Source organism: Symphalangus syndactylus, chromosome 15, assembly GCF_028878055.3.
Source record: "Symphalangus syndactylus isolate Jambi chromosome 15, NHGRI_mSymSyn1-v2.1_pri, whole genome shotgun sequence".
In the NCBI taxonomy this organism is placed as follows: domain Eukaryota; kingdom Metazoa; phylum Chordata; class Mammalia; order Primates; family Hylobatidae; genus Symphalangus; species Symphalangus syndactylus.
The window spans coordinates 45,791,594-45,817,947 of record NC_072437.2 but is presented as its reverse complement, the minus strand read 5'-3'; the positions used below and the strand labels follow the sequence as shown (position 1 = coordinate 45,817,947).

Here is a 26,354-nt window from a genome sequence, read left to right as displayed (position 1 = left end):
AAAATTTTATTGTGGTAAACATGAGATCTACTGTATTAGTCCGTTTTCACACTGCTGATAAAGACATACCCAAGATTGGAAGAAAAAGAGGTTTAATGGGACTTATAGTTCCACATGGCTGGGGAGGTCTCAGAATCCTGGTGGGAGGTGAAAGGCACTCCTTACATGGTGGCAGCAAGAGAAAATGAGGAAGAAGCAAAAGCAGAAACCCCTGATAAACCCATCAGATCTCGTGAGACTTATTCACTATGACGAGAATAGCACGGGAAAGATCGGCCCACATGATTCAATTACCTCCCCCTGGGTCCCTCCCAGAACACATGGGAATTCTGGGAGATACAACTGAAGTTGAGATTTGGTGGGGACACAGGCAAACCATATCGTCTACCCTCTTAACATATATGTATAAATTTTTTTGAGACAGGGTCTCACTCTGTCACCCAGGCTGGAGTGCAATGGCACAATCTCAGCTCACTGTGACATCTACCTCCCAGGTTCAAGCCATCCTCTCACCTCCGCCTTCCAAGTAGCTTGGACCAGAGTTGCACGTCACCACACCCGGCTAATTTTTGTATTTTTTTTGTAGAGACCAAGTTAAGCCATGTTGTCCAGGCTGGTCTCGGACTCCCAAGCTCAAGCAATCCGCCCACCCCAGCCTCTCAAAGTGCTGGGATAACAGGCATGAGCCACCGCACTCAGCCAATATATTTTTAAGTGTACGATACATTATTGTTGACCATAGGTACTATTCTTTCCTTTTTGAAGCTAAAATATTACTGCTATCCACCTAGTAGTCATAGAATAGGGGAATGAAGGTGTTATTATAAAAATAGTAGTTTAAACTTTTATAGGAAGTATAAATTTCCTCTAATGTATGGGTTGTTTCCTCTCTGAGTCCAATTTCAGAATGTAAACAAGAATTGCTATTACAATTCTAAAGTACAGATGGTCCCCCAACTTACGATTTTTTGACTACGATGATGCAAAAGAGATACACATTTAACCAAAACCATACTTAAGAGTATCCATACAACTGTTGTTTCACTTTCAGTACAGTAGTCAATAAATTACATAAGATATTCAACAACTTATTATAAAATAGGCTTTGCATTAGATGATTTTGCCCAACTGTAGGCTAATGTACCTGTTGTGAGGATGTTTAAGGAGGCTAGACTAAGCTATAATGTTTGGTAGGTTAAATGCTTAACAATATTTTCAGCTTATAATGGGTTTATCAAATGTAACCCCATCATAAGTTGAGGAGCATCTGTATTAATAATATAGTGCATACTGTGCTTAAATATTTTTCCCTGCCTTTTTAGCAAAACAATTTGAACTGATAGTAAGGTTATTTCTCTTATCAAATAAAGTTAATGAGAGATCAGGTGGAAATTCTCTACCAAAACAAACACACACACACAAATAAATGTATTTTAGGGAAAACAGGACTTGACTATTTTTATCTTTGATTATCCTTACTAAAGATATCCTTCTAGGGAAAACACAGACCTTATTTTTTTTCATTTCATGGGCTTCAGGAAGAGAAGCTTAGTAAACATACATTCTCTACTTCCTCTTTCCCAGAAGCTGCAATAGTTTATTTTAAAGCTAATTCTAGGGTAAGTCCTTTTGATCTCACTGCTATCACTTAGAGAATTATAATGTGGTTTTGCAATTCTTGCTAGAATGGAGGACCTTTAAAAAAGGTCTTGGATTTATGTTAAATGATTTTAGTTCAATGATAGGAAACCCCTCTACTTGTTAAAAAAAAGAAACCTCAAAAAAAAACCCTTAAGATCTTTAGAGTAGGAAGAAAACAACCAACTGCTTTTCAAATTACGGGGTTGGTCCCATGTTTTGAAAGTTACTATCTCAGTTGATCTCTTAATGAGATGTCTGTGTACATGAGACAAAGGTCGATGAGAACTTGAGGGCTTCTCATCTATCCCTTCTCAGTTAACAATCTAGTAGCTTCAGAAGACAAATTTAGGACCCTTGCCTTTGTCCACTGGGTGAAGCATTCATCATCCTAAAGCTGCGCTGGAAACTTCCTGGAGGTTTGTCTTCTTTTTGGAGGACTGTTCTGATATGGGATTCACTTTGTTTTTCTCCTTTTGCTTTCTGGTGCATACATGTTTTCCCTCTTATGTTCATTTCTTAATCATTATCTGTAACATTTTGGCTTCTTTTTTCTCTGGCTTTGATCTCCAAGTATAGAATTGAACCTTCCTGTCTGAACACCATTATGTAAGTACTGACAACATCACATCTTTTTATTACTGACACTGAAGGATGTATTTTTTGTGGGTAGAAATGGGGTAGAGATGGGATAAATATGATTCTTATTAAACATATTTTTAATCTACCTTCTAGGAGTCTTTCTTTGTGTTAACTAAGCTGTCATATAAGCATGAGAAATACACACATAATCCATATATTGGTTATTTCTGAACTTATAAGGGCAGATGCTTTTTTGAATCATAACCAATCAAAGTACAAAATTCAGTTATTTTATTAGAAGAACTCCCACTATATCTGTTTCTTCTTTCAATTATTTCCAGCCAACAGGACCTCTTCTCTTATAATCTTTGCCCACGCACCATTCAGCCCCATCCCTTCTTCCTTTACAACACAGAGTAGCCTTTTTTTGCCCAATTCATCCTAACTCCTCTCCACCCTACCCCACCACTTGCTGCAAGAAACTTGGGCCTAAGCTTCACTTTTACTATAGAAAAGCATTTTCTAACAAAGCCAGTTTCTCTGTGTAGAACAGTTGTCCTCAGCAGGGGCTGATTTGCCCCAAGGGGACGTTTGGCAGTGTCTGGAAACGTTTTTGGTTATCGCTTCGACTACAGGGAAACTGCTGGCTTCTAGTGGGTAGGGGCCAGGGATCCTGCTAAACATCCTATGATGCACAGGACAATCCCCATAACAAAGAATTATCCGACCTAGATTGTCAATTGCCTTTCTGTTGAGAGACCCTCCTGTAAGGAAATTCTTGTATCAGTGGCACTAAGCAATCATATTTTCTACTCTGCTGTTATCAATGCTTTATTAATTCTGTACATTAAGTTATAGGTTTTACATATACACACTCCAGTTAATAAACAGTTGTTGAATACTAGATATGTGTCAGGCACCAAGCTAGGCACTCTTAAATTGCTTATGGTTCAATGAGGAAAAGAGGCAATATAATACCTTGTGAAAGGGGCTATGATTGCATAAAGAAGATATGCCTCACCTCGCTCAGGAGGATCTGCTAAGCTTTTTGATTTCTGAGAAGGAAGAGGCCTGAATTGAGCCTGGAAGAATAGGTAAGAGAAAGCAAGGCAAAGGAACGGAGAGAAACACATTTCTGGAAAAGGGAGATGCACAGGTCAAGTCGTGGTTAGAGAAGTGGGAAGGAGCAGATCCTGAAGGACACCACTTAATGTGCTGGCAACTGTCAGATGGTTTTTAAAGGCCACTGGGAGTCCTTTAAAGAGGGGTTAATTGGGGCAGGAGTCGGGAGTGTGTTGGTGGTTTAAGAGTTAGATTTCAAGAAGGTCATCACTGTTTCTGAAATCTAGCTGAGGACTAATGAGAGACTTAACTAAGGTAGTAGAAATAAAATTGACAAGACTGGGAATGGGGTTGGCATGAGAGATGAAAAAGTCGTGCATGACCCTCAAATTTTAGGCATGGTACCATTTACCAAATCAGGAAAGGCAGGAAGGGATTGAAATTTGTGGGATGAGGTAGAAGTCAAATTTGGACATACTGTCATCCCTCAGGATTTGGGGGAATTTGTTCTAGGACCCCTGTTCATACCAAAACCCACAGATTCTCAAGTCCCTCATATAAAATGATATAGTATTTGCATAAAACCTACACAGTCTTCCCATATACTTTAAATCATCTTTAGACTACTTATAATACCTAATACAATGTAAATACTATGTAGTTATACTGTATTTTTTAACATTTGTGTTATTTTTAATTGTTGTAATTTTTCATTGTTTCCCTTACTCCCTACCCCCAGATCCATAGTTGGTTGAATTTGCAGATGTAGAACCTGCAGATATGGAAAGCCAGTTTTATTTTTGTGTCATACAGATTTTCTCATTTATAAAAGTAATACATGTCTTTTGTAAAAACACTTGGAAAAGAGAGAGAAGTACAAAATCTCCACTTGGAAATAGCCACTGTTGGCAGCTGGGCACAGTGGCTCACGCCTGTAATCCCAACACTTTGGTAGGCTGAGGCAGGCGGATTGCTTAAGTTCAGGAGTTTGCAATCAGCCTGGGTAACATGATGAAACACCGTCTCTACAAAAAATACAAAAATTACACCAGGCATGGTGGCATGCACCTGTAGTCCCAAGTACTCAGGAGGCTGAGGTGGGAGGATCGCTTGAGCTCGGGAGGCTGAGGTTGCAATGAGTGCCACTGCATTCTAGCCTGGGTGACAGAGTGAGACCCTGTCTCAAAAAACAAAACAAAACAAACAAAAAAGAAATAGCCACTGTTAAAAGTTCAGTGATGTTTTTCCCAAATTGTTCTATGTGGCCAAAATTAAACATTTAAAAAATACAAACCCAGACTAAGGTGCTTTATACACTGCCTGTTTTCTTTTTCTTTTTTCTTTTTTTTTTTTGTATTTTTAGTAGAGACGGAGTTTCGCCATGTTGGCCCAGCTGGTTTCCAACTCCTGACCTCAAGGTGATCCACCTGCCTTGGCCTCCCAAAGTGCTGGGATTACAGGCGTGAGCCACCGTGCCTGGCCTGCCTTTTTTCACTTTGCAATATATTTTAACTCTTTCCCTGTGCCACTGCATGTCCTTTTACTTTTTATTATTATTATTATTTTTTTTTTTGAGACGGAGTCTTGCTCTGTCGCCCAGGCTGGAGTGCAGTGGCGCAATCTCGGCTCACTGCAAGCTCCGCCTCCCGGGTTCACGCCGTTCTCCTGCCTCAGCCTCTCCGAGTAGCTGGGACTACAGGCGCCCGCCACCACGCCCGGCTAATTTTTTGTATTTTTTAGTAGAGACGGGGTTTCACCGTGGTCTCGATCTCCTGACCTCGTGATCCGCCCGCCTCGGCCTCCCAAAGTGCTGGGATTACAAGCGTGAGCCACCGCGCCCGGCTATTATTATTTTTTTGAGACAGAATCTCTCTCTGTTGCCCAGGCTGGAGTGCAGTCGTGCGATCTCGGCTCACTGCAACCTCTGCTTTCCGGGTTCAAGCAATTCTTATGCCTCAGCCTGCCAAGTGGCTGGGATTACAGGCACGTGCCACCATGCTCAGCTAATTTTTCTATTTTTAGTAGAGATGGGGTTTTACCATGTTACCCAGGCTGGTCTTGAACTGCCGAGCTTGAGCAATCCACCCGCCTTGGCCTCCCAAAGTGCTGGAATTACAGGTGTGAGCCACCGCACCTGGCCTCCTTTTACATTCTTAATGACTGCACAATATCTCACTATGGAGGAACCATAATTTACTCCACCATCTCTATTGTTGGAGGTTTTGGTAGCTTTGGGATTCTCATTCTCAACATGTCATGCTTGATGCCATCACAGGTTGTCTTCAGAAGCTGACAGAAATGGCGTTGGAGGTATAAGATATTAACTAGGGCTGGATCCCTGTGAAAGGAAGAGGGAAGAAGCAGGGGTGGGAGAGGGAGAAGGTGAACTGTGGTACAGTCCTGCAGCCTCAGCAGACCCCGGGGTCTACTGTAAAGGCCTATCAGTGTTGTCCCACTGGATGGAAATGGCTGGGCTTTTATAATCTTAAGTCATTCACTGACCAGATGAGGGCTGTCCTGGGAGGGGAAGGACCTCACATGAGGCTGCACTCTGCAGCTGAGGCCAACTTTGAAGGAGCTGATAGCTGGGGGTATCTGCTGACCACACTCTCCAAGGCTGGGCAGCAAGTAGCAAGTCCTCCTGTGAAGCAAGTCCTCCTATGACACTCCTATGGGGCGTCTCTGTGTCTACCGCCGTTACTCATTCTGTGCATATATGTTTGCTCAAGTCCTTGGTATAAATTCCAAGAAGTGGAATTGCTGGGACAGAGTGTGGGCATTTGAAAAACTTTTTATATTTATTGCCCAGTGACCTTCCAGAAAGATTGTACCCCTTTCTCCCATCAAGAGTTCATCACTAATGCATCAATACATGACAATTGTACTGTCTTACAGTTTTAAATATTGAAAGGTATCTCAAATTCCTTTGGAAAATAAATACAAATTTTGATGTTTTATTGTTGTGAATTACATCTCAAACTCCTAAGGCAGGTGCTTTACCTTTCTCTACAGAGCTGTACAAATCTTTCCAGAAGGGTAAAACATTCTAATGACTGATATTAGGAGGCAAAGAATTATATTTGGGTCTTCTGAGTTGCAAACTTTCAACATTAAAGAGGCCAAGCAGTGACTGGTGCCTGAGCTGACTTGAAACAGGATTTGCAAAACCCTCCAGCCTTTCCATATAACTATTTGAACAAATACATGAAATCCCCATTTTTTAGGAAAAATCTGACACACTGTTAGAGAGACCAAAGGGAAATAACCTTCAACCTTCATTTATTGAGTGCCTACTCTATGCTAAGCAATGCCTTGGGGCTTTTATATCCACCATCATATTTAATTCTCACAACAATCCTTTGAAGTATTATCACACTATTCAGATGAAGAAATTGAAGCTTAGTGAGTGTGGTAGCTTGCTAATATTGTAAGGCATTCAGATCCCCAAGGCTGTGCACTTCTTAACATTCTGGGCTGCCGCCCCCAAAGCTAGTTACACAGCAGTGGCTTTAAATAGTGTAATGTATGTATATATTAACTCTAATAATAATTCTTGTGAAGCTTGCAGAATGTCCTACTGGACTGAATAATGCATAGGATTCAGCGTCTAGAATTTTAAAATTTTGTGTCACTTATAACATCTAGCACATATGAGGTATTCACTAACTACTTAAAAGTTGTTTTTTTTTTTTTTTTTTTTTGAGATGGAGTCTCGCTCTGTTGCTCAGGCTGGAGCACAGTGCCGCGGTCTTGGCTCACTTCAACCTGTGCCCTCCCGGGTTCAAGTGATTCTCCTGCCTCAGCCTCCCAAGTAGCTAGAATTACAGGTGGCTGCCACCACACCCGGCTAATTTTTTTTGTATTTTTAGTAGAGACCGGGTTTCACCATGTTGGCCAGGCTGGTCTTGAACTCCTGGCTTAGTGACCCGTCCGCCTTGGCCTCCCAAAGCGCTGGGATTACAGGTGTGAGCCACTGTGCCTCGCCGCACTTAAAAGTTTTTGTATAGCCAACAAGAGAGAAATATCTTTGCATTTTCTTTCATCATTCCATTTTCTTTTGGGGTTTGGCCTGATCAGAGTGTAGCCAAGAGGGAAAGAGATGGTTCAGTCTGCGGCCTCTCTTTCAGCAGGAACAGTTGTATTCCTGAAGCTTGCTCATCAGCTTTTCTAAACGGACCCACAGACTAGAGATAGTGCCAGTAAAAAGTGGTTGAACAAAAATGAACCTAACAAACAAAAACCATCACCCCAATCCGGAAGAATATGGGTGGTGAACTGTTTACTCAGAAGAGATAGGTTCCAATCTAGCTTTTAGAGCTAACTTCCAGAGCACAGGAAGTACAGAGAGAAGAGAAATATGTTGAAGACACCACAAAGGAGCCTAAGATAAATCCAGAAGACAGCCTGGTTTTTTCAATAAGGCAATGTCATTCCAAAAAAAGGGGGAGTGTGGAGGAGGAGGAGTCTCTTCTGGGTTAAAAAAAGATGTGCTAAAATGCAATGGGTGGTCATGGATTGGATCCTGGTCTGAGTAAGTCAGCTGTAAAAGACATTTTTGGGTCAGTTGGAAGAATTTGATATAAGTTGATAATTATTGTTAGTTTTAGTTAGGTGTGAAAATAGCATTATGTTTATGTAGGAACGTGTCTTTTCCTTTTTTTTTTTTGAGATGGAGTCTTGCTCTGTCCCCAGGCTGGAGTGCAGTGGTGTGATCTTGGCTTACTGCAACCTCTGACTCCTTGGTTCAAGCGATTCTCCTGCCTCAGCCTCCCAGATAGTGCCACCATGTCCAACTAATTTTTTTTTTTTTTTTTTTTGTATTTTTAGTAGAGACAGGGTTTCACCATGTTGGCCAGGATGGTCTCAAACCCCTGACCTTGTGATCCGCCCTCCTCTGCCTCCCGAAGTGGGAGAGTGTCCTTTTAAAAATGATATGTATATTGTACCATTTAGGGGTGAAATCTCCTATCTTTAAAACTCTCCACCAGGTGTGATGGCTCAGCACTTTGGGAGGCCAAGGCAGGAGGACTGCTTGAGGTCAGAGTTTGAGACCATCCTGGACAACATAGTGAGACCCCTCTCTCTACAAAAAATACAGAAATTAGCTGGGTGTGGTGTCACTTGCCTGTAGTTGCAGCTACTTGGGAGTCTGAGGCAGGAGAATCGCTTGAGCCCAGGAGTTTAAGGTCAAGGCTAGCTATGATGGCACCACTGCACTCCAGCCTAGGCAACAGAGCTGTCTCTTAAAAAACAAGAACGGCTGGGGGCGGTGGCTCACGCCTGTAATCAAAGCACTTTGGGAGGCCGAGGCGGGCGGATCACGAGGTCAGGAGATCGAGACCATCCTGGCTAACAAGGTGAAACCCCATCTCTACTAAAAAAATACAAAAAAATTAGCCGGGCGTGGTGGCGGGCGCCTGTAGTCCCAGCTACTCGAGAAGCTGAGGCAGGAGAATGGCCTCAACCCGGGAGGCGGAGCTTGCAGTGAGCCAAGATTGCGCCACTGCACTCCAGCCTGGGCGACAGAGCGAGACTCCTTCTCAAAACAAACAAACAAGAACTTTGGGAGGCCGAGGTGGGTGGATCACCTGAGGTCAGTTCGAGACCAGCCTGGCCAACATAGTGAAACCCCGTCTCTACTAAAAATATAAAAACTAGCTGGGCATGGTGGTGGGCGCCTGTAATCCCAGCTACTTGAGAGGCTAAGGCAAGAGAATTGCTTGAACCCAGGAGACGGAGGTTGCAGTGAGCCGACACGGTGCTACTGCACTCCAGCCTCGGCAACAGTGAGACTCCATCTCAAAACAAAACAAACAAAAACAAAAACAAAGTAAACACAATTTAAAAAATAAAACCCTCCAGCAGAAAAGGTGATAAATAAGGCAAAAGGCAAACAGTTGTTAAATACAGACGCTAGGTTTTAGGTAGTATTCTACTAGTCTCTGCTCTATATCTGACATTTTTCTTCATAAAAACAACCAGAAAAATAAGAACAAGAGTTTGCTTTCTTTTCAGCAGAGTAAGAACCGGTCTTTATCTTTCTCCAAAGATGAAGCCATCAGCCTGTGGCCAGGATAGTGCCTCAGGAGCGTGGAGTGAGGGACTAGGGAGCTCAGATGAGTAGGCTCCTTTGTGGAGACTTGATTTGAGCACTGGTGTGAAAAAGATCCGCGCAAGCCGACCCGTGTGCCTCCCGCTCACCCCCCCCCCCCCGCACCCCCGGCCCAGCACACCTACCCAGGGCCGCTGCCGATACCGCATAACCTGCCACCTCGCTGTCCCCGGAGTGTCCTCAAACCACGAAGGGTGGGAATTTTGATGCTCAGCGCGAGGGCGATCATTAAACGGCCTAAACTGGGCTGAGCGGGTGGGAAGTGGGTAATGCAAGGAACCCTCCCGCTTGCTCGAACCCTCAGCGGCGAGCCGGGGTGGAGGGGCAGGGACCCTCCTTCCACCGCACCCACCTGGAAGCCGGGTGGAGCGGGGCCAAACTCCGCCCCGGGGAAGCGGCCGCACGTGCCAAGGCCGCGACTCTCCTCTGCCGCCGGGAGGGCCGGGCCGCCGCAGGGGGCGGGGAGCGTGGGAGGGGACGGCGCGCACCTGGCTGCTGGGCCGGATCGCGGCGGGAGAGCGGGTAGCGGGCTCGGCTGGCCGGGGCTCAGGTGAGGGCGGCGGGCCGCGCTCCCCAGCGGGGGAGGTTTCTTGGCTGGGAAAGGTACAATTGTGTGCAGCTATTCCTGGTATGTCAAGCGGGCCGGGCGGCCGCGAGCCGGGAGGGCGCCACTCTCAGGGGCCCGGGAGAGGGCAGGGGCCAGGCGGGCGGGTGCGGGAAGGATGCGGGCGCGGGGGCGCATCCCCTCGGGGTGGAGCCGCGGGCCGTGCGGGCGGCGCGGGAACCCGAGCAGGGCCCGAGCCGCTGCCCCTGGCGGACCGTGGCATCTCCCGGGCCAGACAGTCTGACCGCAGAGGCGGCCGCGGCCGGGAGCCCGGGGAGCCACGGGAGGGGCAGACGGAAGCGGCGACTCGGCGGGCCCCGGGCGGGCGGTGGGGTGGGCCGGGGCGGGGCCACCACGGGGAGGACGGCGGCGGCGCTGCGACTTTTGAAGTCCAAACTGTCGTCGGGGCTGGTGCCGTGCGCTGCCTCTGGGCACCCACTTCGCTTCCCGCGTCCTGCCTGACTGCCTGGGTCCCCGCGGACCTTGGGTCGCTTTCAGGAGTTTAGAGAAAGCCAGGTCTTCACGTTCGTGTAGGTTCGAGACCTTAACGAACTGCAGAGCGCAACAAAGGGAACGAGAGCCCCGGCGCCTTCGCAGCCGGAGCGGAAGCCGGAGTTGTCGGCGGCCCGCGTGCCCTCCCCGCCCGTGGGGCCCAGACGCGCGTGGACAATCCCGCCCCTCCACGCATCCCCTGAGTCTCTCTCTCCCTCCCTTTTCCTAGCCATGGAAGGGCTGGAGGAGGCAGAGGCCAACTGCTCCGTGGCGTTCGCCGAGGCTCAGAGATGGGTGGAGGTGAGTGCCTTTCACTGCTCTCCCTTCCGCAGGTGTTGACTACCTCGGGGCGGTCGTCGCGAGGTGACTGCAGCCCCAGTCACTCTGCACTTTAGCCTCCTTCGGCGACCCAGCCGGCCCGAAGAAGTTGGTTTGCTTGTGCACTTTTGGGGACTCTGCGGGTTCTGCCGCTCCTGCATCTTAATGTCCAGCTTAGATTAGCGCTGCCCTAACCCCCGCCCCCCGACGGTGTTACTGGCTTCCTAGGGCAGAGGTGGGCGCTCGCCCGCCGGGTGCCGGCACCTCGCGTCCTGAAGGAGCAGCGCAGTCGGTCTTGGCTCGCCCAGGGCGTCTCTGCGGGGCACAGCCCAGAGCGCGCGGTGCAGAGCTGGGCCAGGGCTCTCGGGTGCATTCCCTCGGAGTGCCTAGAAGTGGGGATGCTCATCTTATACCTGAGAAGCGAGTGTATTCAGTGTGGAGGGGGGAGCGGAAAAGAAGGGTGGGTGGGAGGGCAGGTGGAGGAGGTAACACACCGAAGGCCCACCTGGAAGGATGATTTCTCTGGGGCCACATCCAAGCCCAGGGGGTAGGGGCCGGGGCATGTGCTTTTTCATTTTTGGCTTTGATGAGACTGAGGTGCCAGGATCACTCGCTGAAGAGTTGTTAGCCTCCCAGCTGTGCCTCACAGACACAAAAAAAGATCTTCCATTCCCTTCTTTCCCCCTGAAAAAGAGCGGGTCTCTTCATTAACGCCTTGGGGTTACATTTATCTGTAGAAGGTTAACATCAGGACTTCTAGCCGTTATTCCACTGGACGCAAAAGACGACTTTTAAAAGGAGGCAAAAGTCTTCCAAGCAGATGTGAATCAGGAACAACTGCTGAAAATTGTGGCGTGCACAAGCCCTGCAGTCATTTAGGAGTTATTGATGCCACGTGCTGGTTTAGTTAACGTATTTAAAACTTCGAATTAGGCTTAAAGATTATTCCACGGAAAAAACAACATGTTTAAGAATTCCAAAGCGAACAATACTTGAAAATAATTTATTTTTCCTTAAAGAAATACATGTATGTGTGTGGAAAGAAAGAATAAATGTTACATTTCTTACGCTAAATAAAGGAATGTGAAATGTGAGTAGCATTACCCACGGGACAGTAGGGAGGTCTAAGGAATGAGCTTTTAGTGTCTTTTTAGATTGAAACTTTGAGCTGGTCTGAAGGTGACTTAGAAAGATGTGAAGGGAGGGGCATGGGAAGCTGAGAGAAGAATAAACACTGTATTTTGAATTGAAATGAGAGTGGAAAAATTCCAGCAATATAGTTAAGAGAAATAACTTCCCTCATTCATAAACTTTGAAAAGCCAAGACTTCCAACTGTAATTTTCCATTAGCAGTGTGTGTTCTGCATAATTTTAGAAAACAAACTTGCCATTTTGTGTTTGAGTGTTGGGGATTGAAGGAGGGAGAAGGGGAGACGTGGGGACATGTTTTGGTCATACATGGCTTCTGTGTGGAGTTTGCATCTGCGTGCTTTGTATTTGCTTCAGGAAACGTGAATACGAATGATTCCACACTCTTCCCTTTTTTTTAGTAAGCACATTTTGGAAAACGATGAATTCCTTTTTTGTCCCTGCTTGCTCATAATTATGTAGGTTTTCTCCAAGAAATTTGTATATAATGAAGCGGAGGGAAAGTGTATTGTGATAAAAGATATCATTGCGCATATTACATGTGGTCTGTTTTCACTCTCATCGCAGTCTATGTAAAGGTGTTTATCAGCAATGATTTGGCACCTCTATAATGTATTTTGTTCATCGTTAGCAGAGAGCTGGATCTTCCTAAAGGTACTGTCATATCCTTTTAATGTAGTTAATGAAATTAAATTTTTTTCATCCCATTCGGAACAAGGCAGTATGTTTGCCTTCATTGTGTATATATGAGTAATTTACATGTTCAGATACTTTTAGTATACTCTGGGCATTTGAAATGACCACAGTGTGCTCACTGTTAGGGCTATTTTGTTTCTCCAGTGTCCACATTTATCTCTCTTGTCAGCTTTGCCTTTGCCACCAAAGCACATATTTTAAAATATTGTACTTGCCAAAAGAAGCAGGATGAATGACTCTGTAATCACCACAACCTCTTTAAGAACCCCTAATTTGAAGATAAAAGGTTGATTCCAATGTGTATTTGTATTCTTTCCCCTGCTTGCTGATATTCGTGCTACATTTTGCCCTATTCCTTTACACATTACTGAAATACAGGAGGGTTTTTAAATGTATATATTGTATATGTATGTACATATATACGTATGTATTATAATATATTCTATCTGTATTACATATAATCTACTTATATTCGCAACTTTGAATAACTCCAATAACCTTGTAAAGTTTTGAATGACTGGACTCCATGTCAGCATCTCCTTGCCATTTCCATTTTCTATCTGTGATTTTTAGTAGCTAATGTGTTATTCTCATAACCAAAGTTTATTTTTTAGAGTGGAGGAGAAAGAGTGAGGTAAGAGCTAGTGGTTGTTATTCTGCCAATTATGATCACTTTATGAATCTTGTTTTTATTTATTTCAAATTGTACTTATATACTTGAGTATATATAAAAACTGGTTTGTCCACTCATGCTAATTTTGCAATTCAAAGCAAATGTGGGAAAACTACCCTTTAAGATAGCTCAACATAATGATATTGGATTATTACGTGGTTGGAAAGGCTGTTTGATACATTAATAATGTAGCAGGGCTGGTTTATGATTAAACACTAGTTTAAAACCAAGTAATGGTTTGAAGGCAAAGGCAGAGGAGAAGCTTGATTCTAGCAAGGCTATGCAGTGGCTGATGAAGTGGTGGAAAATACAGCCTGGACTCTAATTTTAGGCCTCTTCTGCAGTACCTTTTAATTTTCTATGCCTAATAGTTGCCTTTGTCTCTCTGTTTTGGGTCATCCAAAAGCCATGTGGTAAACAGACAAAATACTAATGAGATTGAAACTGCAGTATGTAGCACTTTGCATTGGTTGGTCAGTTTTCTAGTCTATAAGTTAATGTTGCTATCTAGGTTGAGGTTCAAATACAATAGTAATTTTTATGGCTGGAGCAGAACAGGCTAATTTAATTCACTACCTTTCTGCTCACCTGCCCTTCCTGTTATCTCTGGATTGGATTTTTTCAGTATTGCTGTCACCCTGTAAGGGATGACAACCTGAGCTCATTGCCAAGTCTGGCACTAGAATATGAGTCCTTTCTCACTTCTAATTGGTCTGTTTCTCCACCTGCCCCAAGTTTTATCCTTCAGGGATGTGCTGTTCACCACCTTTTAACTTTTTTGCCTTTGGTGCTAATGGAAGTATTTTTAGTAATTATATATAATTTCAATCAACAGATATTAAGACACTATGGTAAATATTTGTTAAAAATTGTAGTGTTACAAAGCAATTCTTACGCTAGCTGCTGCAGCTGAAATCATTTTAAAGGGTTGCGTGTGAAGGAATTGTACTCTGAGTCTTCCAATGATTTTAGCTGCAGCAGCTAGCATAAGAATTGCTTTGTAATACTACAATTTCTAACAAATATTTACCATAGTGATTACAGGCGTGAGCCACTGTGTCTGGCCCGGTCTCTGCTATTTAAATCCTGTAGGTCTCAGTTTTTTCCTCTTAATCTCCCCTGGTGGTTGTGCCAGTTAGATGGATGCTGATGGTAGAGCAACAAATGTTCCCTAATCCGTTGCTTGTATTTCTCCTTGCACAGAATGCAGTTTTGTCACCTCCATGTTTTTGTATGAATGGAATACTTCTTATTCCTTGTAACCTAGTGAACACCTCTTCATTATTCCATACTTGGGCTGAAATCAACCTTTATGTGAAGCCTTCCCGAAATGGCCAGACGTCCAGCCCCACCCATTCCTTTCTCGCCTCTCTTACTCACATAAATCTCTCTTTTTGCATTGTGTGGTTCTATTCGTTTTTCTATATTAGTCTATGAGCTAACTGAGGGCAGGAATCGTATCTTATTTATTGGTTGTTTGGCATAGTGCCTGCTAAATGCTTGTTGAATAAAAGTACAAATAAAGTTATAGCTTTAACAACATTAAAAAGTAGGATTTTAAGGACCAGAACTCATTTCTTCTTCCAGTGGAAACTTGCTTCAGTGTCTTAAGCTTTATTGGTTGCAGTTGTTTGGTTGGAACCTGCTACAGGATGTGTCTTCATCTGCATGCCAGTGTGTACTTGTTTATCTACTTAGCATTTCCTCTTCTGCCTCAACCCTCTTCCTGAGTCACCTTACTCGACTGCCGTCCACTTGATGATTTCCCTCGTGGGGACTTACATTTAGTCACCTCAAAAATACCTACTATGTGCCTACTGTGTGCCAGAAACTTGCCGGGTTTATAGATTCAGTCACCAAATTCTTAGCCCTTACCTGGACCTTCAAAGAGAGGCAGCCCCCATGAAAAGCAGATGTGCAGACAAACTCAGCAATGCCATCAGGTACTGAAGTTCATCCGGTGCATCGTGATGGCATTGAGGAGGCAGCCTGAGTCCACCTGGTCAGTCAGGGCAAGCACACAGAGAAGGCAGCATTTGAGCCGAGGCTGCAGTGGAGTTAACCCATCTGCTGGAACATTTTGGCCTCTTTTAACTTGTCGTGTGTGAAATCTTGAAGTTGCAGACAGCGTAGTTTCCAGAAGTTGCTCAGAGTAATTTATTCTTACTCAAGTACCTTACTGAGGTAACGTTTTACCTGCAGTGAAATGCACTGATTTTAAGTATACCATTGTAGGAGTTTTGTCAGACCTATATGCCTAAGTCACCAGAACCCAATCAAGATAGAGAATGCTTTTTATCACTCAAGAGAGTTCCTTCTAGAGAGCACATTAATCTCCATTTCTTTGGTAAGCATCCACTCTTTGATTTCTAGTACTATGGATTTCTCAAGGTAGGTTTGAATGGCCAAGAAATGTCTTAATGCCTATTTGTTTCTTTTTTCCTCTCACTTTTTTCTTTTACTTTTGTTTTCTGAGACAGGAACTCACTCTGTTGCCCAGGCTGGAGTGCAGTGGTGTGATCTTGGCTCACTGTAACCTTTGCCTCCTGGGTTCAAGTGATTCTCCTACCTTAGCCTCCTGAGTAGCTGGGAATACAGGTGTGCACCACCATACCTGGCTAATTTTTGTATTTCTTTTCTTTTTTTTTTTTTTTTTTTTTTTTGGTACAGATAGGGTTTCACTGTATTGCCCAGGCTGGTCTCAAACTCTTGGCCTCAAGTGATCTGACAGCCTTGGCCTCCCAAAGTGCTGGGATTACAGGGCGTGAGCCACCACACCCAGCCCCATTTTTTTCTTTATGCAGTGTTTTATAATTTCTTGAACACAGCATCTTCATATGGGAAATAAGAAAGGATCCTAGAAAAGAGAGGGGTGGCAAGAGATGAGGGAGTTCATGAAATCCTCTTGGGAAGGAACTGATTTACACAAATAGGAACCAGGGCAGGAATGCCGTTAGAATAGCCTGACTCCAGGAAGTGTAAACAGATATGTCAAAGTATTTCCTGAGGAACTGGGAGGGTTCCAGTGCAGTGTCAGTCATTCTGGATTCTTCCAATCTACTGATGCACTGAAAGCTAGAAATGGACTTCTTTCATAAAGTGAGGAAAAATACAAAGAACTTATACCTTTAGTAAAACAGGGTGTCAGCCAGACATGGTGGCTTATGCCTGTAATCCCAGCACTTTGGGAGGCTGAGGAGGGAGGATGGCTTGAGGCCAGGAGTTTAAGACCAGCCTGGTCAACATAGCAAGACCCCATCTCTACCAAAAAAAAAAAAAAAAAAAGAAGGTGGCACACACTTGCAGTCTTGGCTGCTTGGGAGGCTGAGGTGGGAGGATTGCCTGAACCTGGGCAGTCGAAGTTGTGGTGAGTCGTGCTTGTGCCACTGCACTCCAGCCTGGGTGACAGAGTAAGGCCCTGTCTCTAAAAAGTAAATAAATAAATAAATAAATAAATAGAGTATTCTCGAACCAGTTAGAGAAGTGGACCCACTGGGTGAAAAAGAACGAATGAATGATTTATGGTTCTTGATACACATTATCAAGATACCCTCTAAAACCTTTGTGGAAGTTTGCAGAATGAGCAGGGGTTGCGGGCACCATTTTCTCCATATTCTGGCCCAAATTAGAAATTGTTATTTGTATTTTCCCTCTAAATGAACAGATGGAAGACATGTCCTATTTTTTCTCAGATTATTAGTGATATTAAACATTTATGTAACAAATGACCTATTGGGTTTCCTCCAATGAGGAAGGATGAAGCTGAGAAAAGGAGGGTTCTGTTTCCTCTTAAGCCACAAAAGGCTCAACGAAGTCACAATTGACCCTTGCGAAGAAGCCTTGAAACCTTGGTGTTTCTTAAGCCATTTGTAAAGCACAAATCCTTAAAGCTTCCACTAGGCTTAGAGAAAGAGGAATGGTTTCCTGGATTGGACTGCAGGGAATATGCCGATTTATTCAATCGGCATTGGTTCTTATCTTTCAGTGCATTGCTCTGGCTCTCTTTCTCTCTGGATGCCAAGAGTGCTTTGGGTAGTGAGGGACTGCTGTTGAGACTAAACACTCCATTTGCCCTCCCCCTTCCTGTTAAGACTGCTTCTCAACATACCAGCATTTGAGTTATAGAAACACACTAGCTTTGTGAATGCTAGTTAAGAAAAGCAAAGTGACATCAACATATTTGCCCAATCCTTTTAGTTTGGAAGAAATACACCATACAGGTGAACTCGTTCTTCTAGTTAGCATCTGCAGATTGAGTTGTTTATGTTGTTCCTGTGCCCCAGAGTTCCTGACAGAATGTTCCCAAATACTTGTTGAATGAATGAACATTTTGTGTCCAATCAAAAGGTTGGCCTATTTAATTGATGTTTCCAGATCTCCTTAAGCCTGTTAACTATCAAAAATGTGTTAGAGCCTGAGGAAATGAGAAATTATGCATACCTGTACTTAACTCTTTAGTTTCAGAAGGTATTAAATAATTATTTGTTGTATTTCTTTGAAAACATGTTTGATGTAGTCAAAGCTCTTAATAAGGATAGTAGCTGTCATATATGCACAACTTTGAAACAGAGGTTTAACACATTCAACCTGTGGCTTTGCTTAAAGAGATGGACAATAGCAAGTTCTACTCTGATGAATTACAGCACAATCGCATGAACAGCCTTTCCAGAGAGTATGAAATACCCCAGTAGTATGCTCAAAGACTGGTTCTCATTCCTGGGTACAGAACACTCAGTTTGGTGCTTGAGTGCATTTTTATGTTGGTATACAGCACTAGACCTTCTATCTGTCTTCAAGCATAATGGAGATTGTCATGTAGGAGAGGTTAGGAAATTTTTGTATGGATTCAGAGAGCAGAACTGGTAATAACTGGTCACAGCGAGACTTTTGACTCAGTATTTTGAAGATCTTTGTATGAATATAGCAGTGTCCTACACTAGATGAGCTGACTTGAATAGTGAGTTACCTGCTAGTGAAGCTTTTTTTTTTTTTTCAAGAGAAGCTGAATAAATGACAAAGCAGCTAGTATTCTTGAATTTCTACCACATGCATGACATGTGGCAAGTGCATTATACCCACATATCTTATAATGAAGGACTATTCTTACCTGAGGATGTTCTTTTCCAATGAGGGAAAAGAGGGATGAGAGGTAAAATAATTTACTCAAGGAAACACTAGAAGTAGTAAATGCTGGCTGAGGATTCGAATGCCCACAGCCTGCCCTCTTAGTCATTATACTCTGCTGCCTGGGAGTGGCGCTGGCCAGGTAGTTCATCATTGTTAAGGAATTTAGAATCAGAAAAGAATGGGCTCTCTGTCCGTGTTCTACCTAAAGCTGTAAGATTAGCTATTTTTTGTACATGACAAATCCTATACAACTTCCGCTCACCAGCACAAGTTCTTTCTTGTAATGTTAGTGCCATATTAGTACATGATCATCAAATATATGTAAGTTACAGAATTGCCAATAGATATATTTTTTTCTTTTTTAGAGACAGGGTCTTGCTCTGTTGCCCAGGCTGGAGTGCAGTGGTATGATCATAGCTCACTGCAGCCTTGAACACCTGTGCTTGAGCGATCTTCCCGCCTCAGCCTCTGGAACAGCTGGGAGACTATAGGCACACACCACCACACCCAGATAATTTAACATTTTTTTTGTAGGGACAAGGTCTTGCTTTGTTTCTTAAGCTGGCCTTGAACTCCTGGCTTCAAGTGATCCTCCCATCTTGGCCTCCCAACCTGTTAGGATTACAGGTGTGAGCCACCATGCCCAGCCAGATGGACACTGTTGAGCAATTGCCGACTTTAGGTTTATATGTTTCAGTGTATGTTAGTGATTGTTATTGTTCAATAAACCACTTAAAGTGTTAAAAAAGGAAACATGTTAATATAACATTGAGTTATACTTTGAGCTAGAATAGGAAATAGATATCTAAGTAGTTTCTTCTGTAATTTATAAAAGTATCACCTTCTCTCATGTGATCTACATTTCTGTAATTCGTGCATACCAAAGATTGTACAGATGGTTATTGTATAGTGCTTCAAAATACATGTCATGTTTTTGATTAGGATACTTTTTAGTTAGTGTTTTAGACTTGTTAGTACCAAAGCTGGGACCATGATAAAATTTTTTTGCCTTCTTGACTAGATTGAAATTTGATCTAGATGTGTGAACAGGGAAAGAAATATCTGAGTTATTTTGTTATACCACCATTTCACAACATTCAAAGGAAGGGAGGTCGTTGCCAGTCTCATTATAAACTTTCATTCTGGCTTGACCCAGAAGTTTGAGGCCGCAGTGAGCTATGATTGTACCACTGCACTCTAGCCTGTATGACAGAGCGAGACCCTATCTCAAAAATAAATAAATAAAAAAAATTAAATAAATTACATCAATAAATAAAGGAAGTTCATTGTGGAATTAGTTTTTCTCATGAGAGTTTAATGTTTTAATGTTTTTCATTCTACATGAAGAAGGGGACAATAAGCAAACGTATTGCCTCTGGACTAGTATAAAATGCATTTGGAATTAACCCTGTGTTATGAAGGAAATATTGTCAGTCTATCAAAAGCATGAGATAGAGTTGGTGATGACTTCCTTCTCAAACCCTTCATTGCCCTCTAGGTTTTTCTTCCATTTCACTTGGTGTTTCTAATTTTTCTGTGCTCAGTCCTCCTAATTATTGTCATCAGTGAATGTTAGACCATCCAAGGACTCATCTTCCATGTCTTCTTTTCTTTGTCTACAGTATCTTTCTAGCAGATGTTATCAAGTTCATATAACTTCTCCATGCCGATTGCTTCCATATTTACATGCATGACCCTGACCTTGTCCCTAAATTTTAGTAACTACTCAAGATTTCCAACTGTAGGTCTGATAAGCATGTCATGCTCACTGGGTTCTAAGCAAAACTCTTAGTACTTCCCCTTTCCCACCCCTTCCTAGTCATCTCCTCATCTCCCCAATGTTTCTGTCTTAGCAAATGGCATCATTGTTCAGCCAGTTGCTCAGGCTCCCAAATTTGAAGTCATTATTGAGTCTTGTTCTTTTTTAACATCACATCACACATCCAATCTGTGAAGAAATCCAACAGGCTCTATCTTCAAATATATCCAGAATCTGACCACTTCTTGCCACATCTACGATCACCTTTCACCTATGCCGTTGCAGTAGCCTGGACTTCTTGCTTCCAAGATAGCAGCCAGATTCCTCTTTAAAAATGTAAGTCAGAGATTACATATCCGACTCTGCGCCCTCCTCCCCTGACAATGGCTTTCCATTACATTAAGAATAAAGTCTGAATTTTTAAGGCAGTCTCTAGGGCCCCATATGATCTGTTCCCTGCTTGCCTATCTCATCTCTACCCCCACTCTTTGACTTGCTTACTGTGCTCATACTGGCTTCCAGCTGTTACTCAGATGTAGAGAGAAGGGTTTACCTTTTTTTTTTTTTTTTTTAATTTTTGAGATGGAGTTTTGCTCTTGTTGCCCAAGGTGGAGTGCAATGTCGCGATCTCGGCCCATGGCAACCTCCACCTCCCAGGTTCAAGCGATTCTCCTGCCTCAGCCTCCCGAGTAGCTGGGATTACAGGCATGTGCCACCACACCCGGCTGATTTTTTGTATTTTTAGTAGAGACAGGGTTTTTTCATGTTGGTCAGGCTGGTCTCTAACTCTTGACCTCAGGTGATACGTGTGCCTCAGCCTCCCAAAGTGCTGGGATTACAGGTGTGAGCCACTATGCCCGGCCTGGGTTTTATCTTAAGGTCTTTGTGTTGCTGTTCCTTCTGCATGAATACATTTTCTTCATTTACTTAGGTCTTAGCTTAAGTGATACCTCCTCTTCCTTCCCACTGCCATTATATTCCCTTGTCACTCCATACTCAGATTTCATTGCACTTATTATCACTTGCCTCTACATTATATATAGGGGTGTGTGTGTGCGTGTGTGTGTGCGCGTGTGTGTGTGTATTTGTTTTTGTTTGTTCTGCTACTTCCGCTAGAATATAAGTGCCTTATGTACAAGGACTTATTTTGTTTTCAAGTCGTGAATAGTACCAAGTATTTACTAGGCACTCAATAAATATTCCTGGGAAAAGTAAGTGGATGAATGAACGAATACCTTTTAATTCTTTATACTTGAAATCTTTTTAGCCCTGTGACATGACTAACTTCCTGGTTATGCTTCACTCAACACGAGATGTTGGTTTTGTTGTATTAGTTGGGTTTTCCCCTGCGTTTTCAAGTTCTGTTGTAGATTGAGCAAGTTTTGAACATGTTTTTTTGAAAAAAGCAACTTTAAACCATGCCAAATTTACTTTATTTAACCAATTCTAAAGATGCCTGAAAGTAAGCAAGTATCATAAAAAAAAGTCCAAGTAAATTTGAAGATGAGCCTTTTTAGCTGAATACCCTGTGCCGGGGGATAATACATCATCATGAAACTTTGGGGTGTTATTCATGAAAAACATTTCACAACTTGCTGATTGAGTTGTGTCCTGCAGTTTGAGCATGGTCTGTAGTCATAATTGGAGACAGAGAAGCAGAAAATAGCTTTATGCTGTTTAGAAATAAAAAAAATAGAAACTTTATTGAGAACAGGAAAGTTTCTATCATCTGCTTCAACTTAAACATCAGAGGCCCATCTCATGCTTTGAAAGGGTTGCACTTTATACCAGTTTTTTAATGGAATTATTCTGAAATGGCACACAAAACTGAGGGCGGAGGCTTTCAAAAGGGTTTTGTTCAGAAGTGAAGGGAAAAGGGAAGCTGAAGCTCCTGATCTGATTTTGTCCAAACTGATTTTCTCTTAAGTTTTCTTTCTTTCTTTCTTTTTTTTTTTTTAGACAGGGTCTTGCTCTGTCACCCAGGCTGGAGTATAGAGGTGGAATCATAGCTGACTACAGGCTTGAATTCCTGGGCTCAACTGATCCTCCTGTCTGAGCCTCCTGAGTAGCTTGGGCTATAGGTACACCACTACACTTTGTTAATTTTTAAAATTTTTTTGTAGAGACAGGGTCTTGCCATGTTGCCTGGGATGGTCTTGAACTCCTGGCCTTAAGCAATCCTCCCACCTTGGCGTCTGAAAGTGTTGGGATTGCAGGCGTGGGCCACTGCTCCCAGCCTAACTTGTTTTTTATGATTGTTTCTAGCTGTTACTTGAATTAAAAGGTATTATTATTTTTAAAAATCATTTTATATAATATATGTATTTTTTACAGATGAGAAAAGAGAGGTTCAGAGAAGTTAAGTTTCTTTCCCCAACACCATGCAGCTGATGCCGGCAGGCCCAGTATTTGAACTGAGATCTGTCTAATAGAAAAATCAAGATCTCAACCCCTTCATTCATCTTCCTCTGTTTCTCATCCTCCCTTACATAGCCCTGCCTGTTGTTTGGCATGTACACATCCTGTTATGCTATTGGCTGTTCCATATATCTGCCTCTGTCTTACTCATTTTCTTGTTTCACAATGTTAAAAAGCATAGAAAAGTGATTGGACTTAATATAGCATGTAGTGTAAATTCACACAGAAGTGTAAGTAGATACTATTAAATAACTTTCTTGTGTTGGGATGGGACAGGGCCTTAGAGAGTGTGTGTGGTGAGGAAGGGAACAATAGCGCACTTGTCAATCCATCAAAAGCATCAGAAAGAGATGGTGATAACTTCCCTCTCAAAACATTTCCTTCATTGCCCTCTGGGTTTTTCTCCTGTTTCACTTGGTGTGAAGTACCTTCTGGGTACTTTTCCTGTCAGGGAGGAAACAGCTATGGGGCAGCATAGGAATAAGTGCAGACATGTTGGACAGCAAAGCTACAGGAAGCTTGAGAATGGGAAAAGCATTTGGAAACTATTAGAGAAGGTCCTTCTTGACCTGAATCAGAAAGTTGATGCGTGGGAAGTAACATGGAAGTCTTTCAAGTTGGGTAGGGGTGGTGTGGGCATGAGCAAGGATTCATTGAATTGTCCTATGGGCAGGACAGTGAAGCTAGTAGTCTACTTAGTGTGGAAGGTGCTGATTTGAAGGTAGTAAGAATTACAAGACCTAAGACCAAATACTGGATATCGATTTTGATTTTTTAAAAATGTCCCATCAGATGATGCTAGAATCTGTTTTACAGAATGGGCCAGTGGAGGGGAATGACCATATTGCATATTAGAGGATTAAGGATCGAACTTTGGAAAATGTCTTCTGTTAGGAGGACAGGAAGAGAAAGGGGCGGTGATGGTCAAAAAGCTAGTAGAAAACTAAGAATGTATTAGAGATCTTAAGGGAAGCACTGGTTTTATGAAAGATAAGTGGAGAGAGTAGGATTATGAATAGTGTTCCAGACTAGAAGTGATGAAGGGAAAAGAAAACGGGAGTAAGACCATTAAACTTGGCAACAGAGTAATCTATCACTTGTTGAAAGTATAGATTTGGAATGTTGGTGTGGGAGTCAAACCAAGCTTGGTAAAGTTTTAGTGTAGAGGGGCAGGTACTCCACGAAGGAAGAGGTCAGAAGAGCTATCCAAGAAATCAACATTCTCTCAAAGATGCTATTTATTTGTATTCACAAAATCATTCCCTACTGTCAGCTTACCTACCTTCTTGGATACATATTAGAGGTAGAAACCCTTAATATCTAAGGAAATTATATTCTGAGACAACCAATCTGAAAGACTCATTATGGTCTGCTATATAAAATACTAAAGTTGATGTACACTGCTCTGTTTTAGAAACACTTGATCCACTGAAGATTGTTTGGGGAGGTCACTTCAATCTTCTTCTGAGATTATTTCTCCTTTTAAAATAGGGGAAAATATCTCTCATGTCCCCAGGGTTTTAGTTCACAATACTTTAGTGAAGATATTTTGTTTTTAAAATTTTATGTTTTTTGTAGAGATGGGGTTTTACCATGTTGCCCAGGCTGGTCTCAAGTAGTCCTCCCACTTTGGCCTCCCGAAGTGCTGGGATTACAGGCATGAACCACTGGGCCTGGCCACATTTTTTTCTTTGTCTTTTTTTTTGAGATGGAGTCTCTCTCTGTCGCCAGGTTGGAGTGCAGTGGCGTGAGCTAGGCTCACTGCAACCTCCACCTCCTGGGTTCAAGCGATTCTCCTGCCTCAGCCTCCCGAGTAGCTGGGACTACAGGTGCGTGCTACCATGCCTAGCTAATTTTTGTATTTTTACTAGAGACAGGATTTCACCATGCTGGCCAGGATGGTCTTGATCTCTTGACCTCGAGATCCGCCCGCCTCGGTCTCCCAAAGTGCTGGGATTACAGGCGAGTCACCGTACCTGGCCGCTTTTTTTTTTCTTAATGATACTTCATCCTGCTCTCCCTATAGATCCTTCTGCTCATGTTTGCACTTCTTTGCTATTCTTTCTTGTCAGAGGATTTCTAATAAGACCTAAGGCTAGTTGACTTGCCTGAAATGTTTTATATTGAAGGAAAAAAATTTCCTGTTTATTGCACGGTCGAAAACATGGTCATATGTTCTTGGACTCGATTCCCTTCCTTTCAGCTACTATCTACATGAATTTTTGGATTAGAATTGGGTTTATAGATTGCATGTATTAAGTTTCTTCTTTTCAAATAAATTGATTTTTTTGCCTCTATACAGTAATGTTTATGGCTTTGTCTCAGCTATTAATTGTTCTTTACGTACTTTTCTTTCTTTAAATTAGTTTTTGTATTTTTCCTGTATGTCTTTGGGTCATCTTACTAATTTAGCTCTTCTGCTCTATTTAGTTTGGAGGAGTCAACTTTAAGATCTTTCCAAGAAGAACATTTTCTGATGTCTTATTAAAAATGAGCCCAATGAGCTATTTTAGAAAAGAAAAGCTTTTATAGTTTCCATGAAGAAAAGAAATGCATTTTGTTTCATTCGAAGGATAAAGTTTATAAAACTGCCTGTTTTTAAGCCAATTTGCAAACATTTTTAGACTTGGAAAATGGTTGTAAGTCTTGAAAGGTATAACTTGCCAAATAGCTGATACTTTTGAAGTTTGGCCTTAGTTCTGGTGAAAGAATGTGGTTGACAGCCACAATGCAATTTACAGTAATGCTTTTTATGTAAGGAAATTAATGTACTTGGCTTAATAAATTCCAGATGCGTTTCTAGCTCCTTGATTATTACCAAGTTATTTAAAATTCATGTTTCGTTATTCAGTTTAGTGTGGTTTTTTTTTTTTTTTTTTTTTTTTTTTTTTTTTTTTACTGGAGTGCAGTGGCGTGATCTCAGCTCACTGCAACTTCCGTCTCCAGGGTTCAAGTGAGTCTCCTGCCTCAGCCTCCCGAGTGGCTGGGACTACAGGCACGTGCCACCATGCCCGGCTAATTTTTGTATTTTTAGTAGAGACGGGGTTTCACTTTGTTGACCAGGCTGGTCTTGAACTCCTGACCTCAAGTGATCCACCTGCCTTAGCCTCCCAAAGTGCTGAGATTGCAAGTGTGAGCCATCACTCCCGGCCTCGTTATTCAGTTTAGTTACAGCAACCGTATCTGTACCTGTACTTTGTAAAACTGAAACACTTTTGGGGAAAATTGCTTTTTTGGTGGGTCATTTTGTGGTACAAGCTTATGATGTGGCCAGTGCCTCCACATTTGACCTTTTCTGGGACTAAAAGATGTCAAGCATCCTCTGCTTGTGGCTAGTCCAGGTCTTAAAGGAGATCAAGTTCAAGACCCTTATGGAAGTTCTGGTAGTGACATAAAGGAGAACTTTCTTGAAAGCCCACCTAAATATTTCTACCTACTTCTTATTGGTTACCCTATCTGTAAGGGAGTCTAAGAAATGTTTTCAGCAGAGCATGTCACTGCCTCCAACAATATGGGTCATCTATTACTAAGGAAGAAGAGATTGATAATGTTCAGTTGTATCTCTGCCACACTTACTTTCTGACTGTTCCTTTTTCATAGCATTTTGCTTTTTTATGATTGCAATATATTGTTTTAGCTCCCTGAGGATATTATAATATTATAGTTTTTTTTTTCTTCCTGAATTGTCTCTGTTTCTTCCAAGTTCCTTTAATTTTCCCTTTTG

General features: G+C 42.6%; 1 protein-coding gene across 14 annotated transcripts in view; it reads left to right on the top strand.

The window, feature by feature from the left end:
* Positions 1 to 26,354, top strand: part of LMO7 (LIM domain 7) — a 233,426-nt gene that overhangs the window by 5,771 nt on the left and 201,301 nt on the right. Inside the window, exons 1-2 of one of the 14 annotated variants that reach the window (XM_063618749.1) lie at positions 9,884 to 10,022; positions 10,720 to 10,790. The exons of 12 other annotated variants lie outside the window; for them this stretch is intronic. In XM_063618749.1, coding sequence (XP_063474819.1) covers positions 10,722 to 10,790 — 69 coding nt within the window. In that variant the 5' untranslated portion in view covers positions 9,884 to 10,022; positions 10,720 to 10,721. Of the gene's footprint in view, positions 1 to 9,883; positions 10,023 to 10,391; positions 10,791 to 26,354 lie in introns of those variants that run through there. One more of the 14 variants, XM_063618750.1, reaches the window with a different exon arrangement.